This window comes from Carlito syrichta, unplaced genomic scaffold (genome assembly GCF_000164805.1).
Source record: "Carlito syrichta isolate Samal-C Ts95f unplaced genomic scaffold, Tarsius_syrichta-2.0.1 Scaffold308847, whole genome shotgun sequence".
Classification (NCBI taxonomy): domain Eukaryota; kingdom Metazoa; phylum Chordata; class Mammalia; order Primates; family Tarsiidae; genus Carlito; species Carlito syrichta.
Genome location: NW_007252943.1, coordinates 751,156 through 762,205, shown reverse-complemented (window position 1 = coordinate 762,205; position 11,050 = coordinate 751,156). Strand labels below are relative to the sequence as shown.

Here is an 11,050-nt window from a genome sequence, read left to right as displayed (position 1 = left end):
AAAAGCAGTTTGAGAAATAGTATGACGGTTCCTGAAACAATTCAAAATAGAACTACTAGCAATTCTACTTCTGGGTATGTATCCAAAGAACTGGAAGTAGGATCTTGAAGAGATATTTGTATACCCATGTTTACAGTAGCATTATTCACAATAGTCAAAAGGTGGAAGCAACACATTAACAAAATGTGGTAAATACACACAAATATTATTTAACCATAAAAAAGGAAGTTCTGATCCATGCTAAAACATGGATGTACCTTGAGGACATTACGCTAAGTGAAAGAAGTCAGTCACAAAAAGATAATCATTGTGTGATTCCACTTATACAGGGTGCCTAGAATAGTTACATTCATAAAGACAGAAAGTAGAATGGTGGTTGCCGGAGGCTGGAGGCAGAAGGGAATTGGGAGCTGTTGTTTAATGGGTATAGAATGCCAGTTTTGCAAGACGAAAAGAATTCTGGAGATTAATTGCACCCACAATGTGAGCATACTTAACATTACTGAGGCCAGGCACAGTGGCTCAAACCTGTAATCCTAGCACTTTGGGAGGCTGAGGTGAGAAGATTGCCTGAGCCCAGGGGTTCAAGACCAGCAACTTGGTGAGACCTCATCTCTACAATAAATAAAAAAATTAGCCAAGCATGTTGGCGCATGCCTGTAGTTCCAGCTACTTGGAAGGCTGAGGCAGAAGGATAGCCTGAGCACAGCAGGTCGAGGCTATGGTGGCCACGAGCATGTCACTGCACTCCAGCCTGGGCCACAGAGTGAGACTCAAACTCAAAACAAAAGAAAAAAACATTACTGAACTATACACTTAAAAATGATTATGATAAGGCCGGGCGCTGTGGCTCACTTCCATAATCCTAGCACTTTGGGAGGATTGCCAGAGCCTGTGGGTTTGAGACCAGCCTGGGCAACTTGGCAAGACCTTGTCTCTACAATAAATCCAAAAATTAGCTGGCCATGGTGGCGCTCACCTGTAGTTTCAGTTATTTGTAAGGCTGAGGTGGAAGGATCTCCTGATCTCAGTAGGTCGAGGCTATGGTGGCCGTGAGGAGCATGCCACTGCACTCCAGCCACAGAGTGAGACTCTGACTCAAAACAAAAACAAAATAAAGTGCCAGAAGGAAAAAAGAAGTCAATATCCAGAGAAAACATATTCTGGAATGAAGGCAAAATAAAGACATTGTCAGATGAAAGAAAACTAAGAGACTTGTTGGCAGACTTGCTCTAAGAGAAGTGCTAAAGAAAGTTTCCCAGGCTGAAGGGAAATAACTAGACCAGAAGGAAGCTTGGAACTCAAGGAATAAAGGAAGAACGTAAGAGGTAGGTAAATGTCTTCTCTTCAGTTCTTTCAAATATTTATGACTATTAAGAAAAAGTGATAATAGTATCTCATGAGGTCTTCAATGTATGTAGACATAATTCATACAATTATAATATAAAGGAGGAAGGGTAAAAAGGATCTGGATGGTTGTAAGCCTGCATTTTACTTGAAGTGATAAAATATAAACTCTAAGGAGATTGGGAACAGTTAGGTATATCTATTATAATCATTAAAGCAATCTCTTAAAAAAATACAAAGTGATATAGTTAGAAGCCAATAGATACAAATAGTCAAATAATTCAAAAGGTGGCAGGAAAGGGAGGAGAGAAAAGCAAAAACCAAAGGCAACAAACAGAAAAAAAAAAGTGGTAGACCAAAGTCCAACTATATTAGTACAATTAATAGTAAATGGTCTAAATGCACCAATTAAAAACAAGCAATTGTCAGACTAGATTGAAGAACAAGACCCAACTACATTCTGTCTTTAAGAAATTCACACTAAGCCGGGCACAGTGGCTCATGCCTGTAATCCTAGCACTTTGGGAGGTGGAGGTGAGAGGATTGCCTGAGCCTAGGGGTCTGAAACCAGCCTGGGCAACTTGGCGAGACCTTGTCTCTACAATAAATAAAAAATTAGCTGGACGTGATGGCACATGCCCATTGTTCCAGCTACTTGGAAGGCTGAGGCTGGAGGATTGCCTGAGCCCAGAAGGTCTAGGTTACAGTGGCCATGAGCGTGCCACTGCACTCCAGCCTGGGTGACAGGGTGAGACTCCAACTCAAAAAAAAGCCTTCTTCATACTTCACTTTTTTTTCTATTATTATTATTATTTGTAGAGATGGGGATCTTGCTAAGTTGCCCAGGCTGGTCTTCAACTTCTGGCCTCAAGTGATCCACTCACCTCAGTCTCCTAAAGTGCTGGGATTATGAGCATAAGCCATCATGGCTGGCACAGTCACTTGAACTTTGAAGTCACATTCTACCTCCTGTATGTTTCTGGGAGGTCTGTCTCTATGTTCAAGTCTTTATTATGGAGATTGTTAACTGAATCCTAATGTCTGTTTTCCCCTTCCTCCACAGTAACAAAACCCTGATTTTTAGCTAGGCACATAGTTGCCTAGAATAGACTAATCCCCTCAACCTTCTTTGCAACTAGGGGTGACCTACTATGGCCTAAGTTCTGCTGTGAGTTGTAAGAGGAAATATTACAGGGCAGCTTCCTGTAACCTTCCTTGCAACACTGCTATTGTACATTTCCTTCTTTTTCTTTATTCCCTCTTTAATCTACCCCACTGCATGGAAAGTTGATATAAAAATAGCTGGAGTGTTAGCTACCATCTTGATGTGAAGACCTAGGGAGGGAGTCCAATTTTCAAAGGAATTTGTGAAATAGAATCATCATACCAGCCCTGGGTTGCCTACTTTGGGATGTTTGTATGAAGGAGAAGTAAACTCCCATCTTGTGTAAATCACTGCTATTTTTGGTTTCTGTTACACATAGCTAAATTTAATCCTTATGCAGTTCCCAATGACTGAAACCACGAAATATTCAAATAAATCCTAGGAAGAAGTTCTGGGTGGAGAAATCATTCCAATCTATTCTTTGTAGATGAAAAATGTAGTCAACTACCTTTCTTGAGACATTTAATAGTAAGGTTGCCAAGAGAAAAACCAACAGCCAACAACCAAAAAAGGCTGAATGAAGACCCTAAACAGAAGGCCGGTCTTAGTTCTCTATGCTTTGGTGGAAAACATACTAAACAGGCAAGCTGAGAGTATAGGCTAGTTCTGACTCTGATACCTTCCTAGGCCTTGGGTTGGATTTTCCTCTGTGAACGATGAGGGATTAAACTAGATATCTCTAGGCTTTCATCTAGCACTGAAAGTCGAGTCCATTTTCTAACCTCTATTGGATTACATACTCCTTAAGGATGAATGAAATAATCCGTTTAGAGTGCTTATCACGGTGCTTGGCACACACCAAGGTGCTCTATAAACGCTAGCCATTGGGAACCCAGCTACTTGGTTTTGTAGTTTCCACAGTATCTTTCACAGAATAGGTGCTAAGTGAGCGAGTGCAGACGTCCTGAGAGTGCCTTCTGATCTTCTGTTGAGCCTTGCTTGCCCTGGAGTAGGCCTGTCTTCCTTAGCTACTAGCATCAGCAAGAAAAACTCAAGAAAAGGAGACTCCTTAGGTTACAGGTTACCCAATGCAGAGGAGAGAAGTCAGCAGATGGAGGAGGAAATACACCATTTATTTACAATTCTTTCACTTTATCCACAATTTCCCATACAAACATAAAAACTAAAAAAATAAAACCACCACTTGGGAACACAAGTGTCTTTCTTTAATTCGTCTGGTTGAGGGAGGGTCACAAGCCCTCTCACTCTATGGAGGAGACTACTGAGGCACACTGAAGGGGGAGGGAAAGGGTTAGAAAGAATGCCTGAGAAACAACCTGGATGAGAAACCAAATTCGTACCTGGGAGGTGTGGTGGGGCATTATTGGCAAAGAGACTCAAGGGTGTCACCGGCTGGGGACACTGCTGGGCTTCCCCAGAGGACAACAGCTGTTTGCCCCCATCCCCCCACCCTCCACTACCAATACCAAAAATCGAACATGGGTCACACATCTCAAGAGCTGTGTGGCTGTGAAGGTGACGGTAGGGGACGATGAGTGCTGCTCTCTGAGAAGAGCCCCAACCTCCAAGGACACACAGGAAACCCTTTTCCTTGGCACTGAATAGTCAGTCACAGCTTCTGTCCTGAATATAATGCTGACTTAAAAATATAAAAACAAAAGTCCTCCCCAGATTCTGGGGAAAAGGCAGGGACTAAAAACCTATGGAGAGGGCTTGTCTGCCTCTGCAGTCCCTTCCTGGGGAGGCTGCTAGGGATGAGGGGGGTGCTCTGTTTGCTGAAGAGGGGAGGAGCAGGGCGGATGCTCCAGAAAGGCCTGGGAAGGGGTGGGAAGAAAGGGGAGGAGAGGAAAACTCTTGAGACACTGATGATCAGGCTGGCTGCCACTGGGTTTCCGAGCAGCCCCACTGTTCAGCCAGATGCCCTCCAGCAGCCGCCCCCTCTACACCCCTCAAGGAGGGCGCCCAGGAACCAAACTGGAGTTTCTAAAGCCACCTGCTTGGCAACTTTATCTGTGCTAGTGACCTAGATTGCTTTCACATGTTGATGCACATTATAAATATAAAATCATATCTGCTACAAAGAGGACATATATTTATACATCTTTACCCATATACATAATAACACAATTTACACATAATATCTTGGAGTGGGTCATCATGAGAAAAGGGTTTGGAGAAGTAAACAGCCCCTTCTCCCCTCCCCGCCCCCTCCCCTGATCCTTCTCAAGTGACTCTTGTACACTTGGTCACTGGGGCCTTTTCCAACTGGTCTAATGGGGCTAATCTGGACACAGAGATTCAGACATGTAACTAAATGCTGCCGAGTATACACACACACTCACACACACATACAGACACCTGGTGAGAAAGGAGAGACAACATTCTAGCCCTTGGGTGTAGGCCTCTTCCCAGAGCTATATGCATCAGTGCCTCCTCCATTTGGAACAATGGTCTTTAAAAGTTGCCCCTTACTGGCTCAGACTAGGGCAGAAGGGGAAGGACTGGGAAACCAGGGACAGGGAAGAAGGGCCAGGAATCTTTTGAAAACATAAGGCGTTTTTGACCTGTAATCAAACCAAACTATGTCACAAAAACCAACATTATCAGTTGGCGCCTGGAGGTGGGAAACTGCCAGTCCATGTAGGGACAATGTGAGTTGAGACCCTGAGCCTTCCCCTTGTTTCATCCAGTTTCTTTTAAGGGGACAGACAACCCTGTACCACCTTTTCTGTCCTCTCCCAGAACCGGGCCCATCCATATGGCATGGAATACTGATAGTGGTCCAAGTAACACATCCAGAGACATGGAGTGGTGGATGCCAAGAAGTTAAGACCTGTGTGGCGGGTGTGAGCTTTGTACAACAGGAGCGGTTCCTGGCCAGCGTCCACGGCTCGCACAGTGGCCACAGTGATCAGATTGCCATCAGAGATGGGGGCAGTCTGGGTCCCCACAGGGAGACAGCACCTATCGGCGGTAGTGATTGGGGGCATCGGCAAACATGTACTTGAGTCTGTATGCCTCAGCGAGAAGCAGTCCAATCTCTTCATTGCCCCAGTGTATTGTAGGCAGGTTCTGTAGCAGCATGAGGAGCCCCTGGAAAGCAAGAAAGGATGTTTATATCATTCCAGATTACTGACCAAAGGGCAGCAGGCCCTGTCTTGGACACCAAGGCCTAGAATGGGACCCCTTCTTTCTAAGCCACACATCCCAAAGACTCTAGCCTCCCTCCTCCCAAATAGCACACAGTCCTCGTTCAGCTCAGGAGGCCTTGAAAAGCTTCTGCTGATTCTCTGAACCACTAACACCTATCTCTTTAAAAATATTATCAACAAAGAGTTACAACAATAAGGATTTTTTTTTTTTTTAGTTGGAGTCTCACTCTGTCGCCCAGACTGGAGTGCAGTGGCCACTCCCGGCTACCGCAACCTCGACCTGCTGGGCTCTGGCGATCCTTCCACCTCAGCCTTCCAAGTAGCCGGAATTACAGGCATGCACTACCACGCCCGGCTGATTTTTTGATTTATTGTAGAGATGAAGTCTCGCCGCCCAGACGGGTCTCAAACCCGTGGGCTCAGGCAATCCACTCACCTCAGCCTCCCAAAGGTGTAGGATTACAGGCTGAGCCACCGAGCCCAGCTACCAATAAGGATTTTTAATGGAGAAAAATAATCACTAATCACTTTCTTAATTTTAAAGTGTTCCTTTTCAGTCCTTTTTCACATGCATATTTCTTTAAATAGCTGTAATCATAATTATGATTTTATAAGCATTTTTATCTTATTTTATTACAATTTTCATGTTTTTCCACACAATCTTCAACAATGATTATTCTCTGCTGTGTGCAGTGGCTCAAGCCTGTAATCCCAGCACTTTGGGAGGCCGAGGCGAGAGGATTTGAGACCAGCCTGGGCAACTTGGTGAGACCTTGTCTCTACAATAAATAAAAAAATTAGATGGGCCAGGCTTGGTGGCTCAGCCTGTAATCCCAGCACTTTGGGAGGCCGAGGTGAGTGGATTGCCTGAGCTGGAAGGTTCAAGACCAGCCCAGGAAACTTGGTGAGACCTCATCTCTACAACAAAAAGTCAAACATTAGCCAGGCATGGTAGTGCATGCCTGTAGTTCTGGCTACTTGGAAGGCTGAGGCAGGACTGCCAGAGCCCAGCAGGTTGAGGCTTGAGTGGCCGTGAGTTTGCTACTGCACTTTGCCTGGACGATGAAGTAAGACTCCAACTCAAAAAAAAGAAAAAATTAGCTGAGCGTGGTAGCATGCATCTAGCTGCTTGGAAGGCTGAGGCAGAAGGATCGTCTGAGCCCAGCAGTTCAAGGTTGCAGTGGACCTTGAGCAGTGTGTCTAACCTGGGCGACAGAGTGAAGCTTTGACTCAAAAAATAAGATTATTCTCAATGCTTAGTAGTCCTGTCATATGGCTATACCCCAGTTTACTTAACCATTTATCTTTTGTCAGATACTTAATTTCCTTTTTTCCTCAACCTTTATTGATAAGACTATAGTATACATTCTTTTTTTTTTTCTTTTTGAGTTGGAGTCTCACTCTGTCGCCTAGACTGGAGTGCAATGGCCGCTCCCGGCCACCACAGCCTCGACCTGCGGGGCTCCGGCGATCCTTCCGCCTCAGCCTTCCGAGTAGCCGGAATTACAGGCATGCGCTACCACGCTCAGCTGAGAGTTTTTGATTTATTGTAGAGACGAGGTCTCTCTGCCCAGGCGGGTCTCGAACCCGCAGACTCAGGCAATCCACTTACCTCAGCCTCCCAAAGGCCCGGGATTAGAGGCTGAGCCACCAAGCCCGGCTAGTAAACATTCTTGCATCTGATGTTTTCCTAATCCCACTGTTCACTTGCAATCACTGTGCTTACCCTCTGCCCATCTTCCAAAGGCTTTCCTTAGTCTACCTGTCCGGGTCATCACCCACTGTAATGTACATGCCTCATCCAGCCAGCCCCACTTCAGCCATGTTTATTGTGCCTCCATGGTTTAACTTATGCTGTTCCTTTCACTAGGAGCATGTTCTCTTTTCTCCTCCACCTATCTAAATCCTATGCAGGTTTCAAAGTCTGAGTCCCCCTCATCAACAAGGGTAGCTGCATAATGAATATTTGTACACCTAACCCTGAATTGTACCCGACATCTCTAAAATAAAAAATTTAAAAGTTAAAAAAAAAAAGTTAAATTAAAAAGCAAAACAAACCCCCTCCCCAAAGTCTGAGTCCCTCAAACAGTTCCAGGAAAATAGCTTATTAAAGTGGCTATTAGAATAAAAAATGGATGTAAGATTTTAGGCTAGCTCTGCAATTTAGTTACCTATGCTTTTGCTGCTGCGTCATGTCGTTTGTCTCTTTCTAAAGTGAATATTCTTACTTTTCCAATTATAAAAGGAATAGTTGTAAGACACAAAACCCAGAAGCCATAAAAAGACTTACAGGTTTGATGACATGCAATTCTGAAACCTCAGTATATCAAGAGACACCAAAAACAAGTCAAAATATAAGAAACTGTCTACAATAAAATATTTTAACACCTATAAAAGAGAGAAGGTTAATATACAGAATCCAGAAGGACTGACTACAAATCAGTAAGAAAAAAAGCAAACAACCAAATAGGAAAACAGAAGAGTGAACAGGTACTGCACAGACTGCCAATGGCCGGCTCACTGTGACTACTTTTATTAATTCTGCCTTTAGCTGACTGTGTACTCCAGCAATATTTGGTCATTCTCAGTGTAGAGGCCTTGCACATCTTTTAAGAGATTCTTCCTTTAGTGTTATCAGTATAGCTAGGCACAAAGCTGACCATGGCACATCACTGCTATGCGTGGTCAACGTGATTAATTTTTGGCCAATTCTGTGATGCGAGCAGAAATGACAGGTACAACTTCTGGGTTCACTCTAAATTTTTCCTTCTCTCCTTCCTAGAAAATGAGTATGAATGGAGGGGTGGAAGTGCTCATTTTTGGCCAGACCATTAAAGTCATAAGTTGAGCCAGGCTCAGTAGCTCAGCCTGTAATCCCGCGCCTTTGGGAGGCTGAGGTGAGTGGATTGCCTGAGCCCGCGGGTTCGAGACCCGCCTAGGCAGGCGAGACCTCAACTCTACAATAAATCAAAAAAAAATTAGCCGGGCGTGGTAGCACATGCCAGTAATTCCGGCTACTTGGAAGGCTGAGGCGGAAGGATCGCCGGAGCCCAGCAGGTCGAGGCTGCGGTGGCTGGGAGCAGCCACTGCACTCCAGTCTGGGAGACAGAGTGGGACTCCAACTCAAAAAAATAAATAAATAAAGTCATAAGTTGAAGGTAGCAGAGCAGTAAGACAGAAGAAATCCAAGTCTCTAATACTCCAGAACCATAATGTTAACCCTGGACTACTCACTCCTTTAGCTGAAGAGAAGTCAGTAACTGCTATTTTGGAGTCTTGGTTGCAGGAAACTTACTTTACTTACCTATTTGTTTATTTTGAGTTGGAGTCTCACTCTGTCTCCCAGGCTGGAGTGCAGTGGCACACTCAAGAGCCACCACAGTATCGATCTGCTGGGCTCAGGTGATCCTTCCACCTCAGCCTTCCAAGTAGCTGGAACTACAGGTGTGCACCATCACATCTGGCTAATTTTTTGATTTATTATAGAGATGAGGTCTCACCAAGTTGCTCAGGCTGATCTCGAACCTGTGGGCTCAGGCAATTCTCTCACCTCAGCCTCCCAAAGTGCTGGGATTATAGGCGTGAGCCACCATGCCCGGTCGCAGGAGTCAAATTTATATCATCGTAGTAAATACAGGCCATATCTATCAAAATTAGAAATGCACATGGTCTTTGATCCAGCAACTCTGCTTCTACGTCTCTGTCTTAGGAAAATATGCACAGACCTGTACAAAGACATTCACTGCATCATTGCTTCAGATCATGAGGAAAAAGATACTAGGGAAGTGTCCATCAATATGGGAATGGTTAGATAAGTCATGGCTTGTCCATATCATGAGAGACAAGGCAGTACATATAACAAATAAAGAAAGTCAGGATGGATCTTATAGAAAGATGTAGAAGACAATCAAAGGAGAATAGAAAAGAAAGCAGCAAAAAAATATTTACAAGTCAGGCTCGGTGGCTCAGCCTGTAATCCCGTGCCTTTGGGAGGCTGAGGTGAGTGGATTGCCTGAGCCCGCGGGTTCGAGACCCGCCTGAGCAACTTGGCGAGACCTCATCTCTACAACAAATAAAAAAATCAGCCGGGCGTGATAGCGCATGCCTGTAATTTTAGCTATTCGGAAGGCTGAGGCAGAAGGATCACCGGAGCCCAGCAGGTCAAGGCTGTGGTGGCCGGGAGCGGCCACTGCACTCCAGTCTGAGCAACAGAGTGAGACTCCAACTCAAAAAAAAAAAAAAAAAAAAGCTTTGAGGCAGACAAGACTGAAGTCAACATAGAACTAAGGGAGTATTGCTGCTGTGAGAAGTGAGCATTCCAGAGATACTCAGATCAGCTAAAAGCAGAGTTTGTGAAAACAACGATAGCATCTGGCGGGCTGAGTGAATATCAGCAATCTGTTGTGGACCTGGTCTGGTTGAGGGAATTTCTGTCGCAATGTGATTGGAGGGGTGTTTACCTGGAGGGTTCAGGAAAGAAAGCGGGTGCCAGCAACAGGGGAAAGGGAGCATGTGCACATATAGAGACGCAATATGTCCTTCTGTAGGTTCACCATCATCTTGATTTAAGACTTTGAGTCTTCCAAGTATCCGGAACTATAGACGTGCGGTACCACACCCAGCTAATTTTTGATTTATTATAGAGACAAGTTCTCACCAAGTTGCCCAGGCAGGTCTCGAACCTGCGGACTCAGGCAATCCATTTGCCTCGGCCTCTCAAAGTACTGGGATTACAGGCTGAGCCACCAAGCCTAGCCTGTTTTTTTTTTTTTTTTTTTAAAGAGAGCTATCATTTTTATCTCAACTTACTTTTTCTTTACTTTTCTTTCTTTTCCTTTTTTTTTGAGTTGGAGTCTCACTCTGTCACCCAGGATGGAATGCAGTGGCATGCTCACAGTCACCGCAGCCTAGACCTGCTGGGTTCAGGAGATCCTTCTGCCTCAGCCTTCCAAGTAGCTGGAACTACAGGCGTGTGCCATCACGTCTGGCCAATTTTTTGATTTATTGTAGAGATGAAGTCTTGCCAAGTTGCCCAGGCTGGTCTGGAACTCCTGGGCTCAGGCAATCCTCTCGCCTGGGCCTCCCAAAGTGCCTCCCAAAGTGCCGGGGATTACAAGCGTGAACCACTGGGCCCAGCTCAACTTACTTTTTCAAATGCTGACCTTGGAACATAACAATTCCCCCACCCCATGAACTCCCTGGTCTCTGGCCCCTTTGACTCATCTCTCAGGTTTCCTACTTCCTTCTCCCAAGGTGACTTTGTCCTCACACAAAACAGGAAAAGGTGTTGCCTCTTTTTGCTAACATTCTCCTCAGAGAGTCAACTTTATTCTAAGTCAGGTAAACTCTCTGTTATAGAGGGCTTAGCCTTTTCTGTAACTTAGAATCTGTACCTTAGAATTGGGTCTCAGGTGAAGCCTATAGG

The 11,050-nt window shown here is 44.9% G+C and overlaps 1 protein-coding gene across 1 annotated transcript in view; it reads right to left on the bottom strand.

Moving 5' to 3' along the window:
• Nucleotides 1-3,564: 3,564 nt before the first annotated feature.
• The window catches only part of TBC1D22B (TBC1 domain family member 22B), an 87,899-nt gene continuing 80,413 nt past the window's right edge, over nucleotides 3,565-11,050 (bottom strand). Inside the window, exon 13 of the mRNA XM_008066146.2 lies at nucleotides 3,565-5,566. Coding sequence (XP_008064337.1) covers nucleotides 5,438-5,566 — 129 coding nt within the window. The 3' untranslated portion in view covers nucleotides 3,565-5,437. The remainder of the gene's footprint in view (nucleotides 5,567-11,050) is intronic.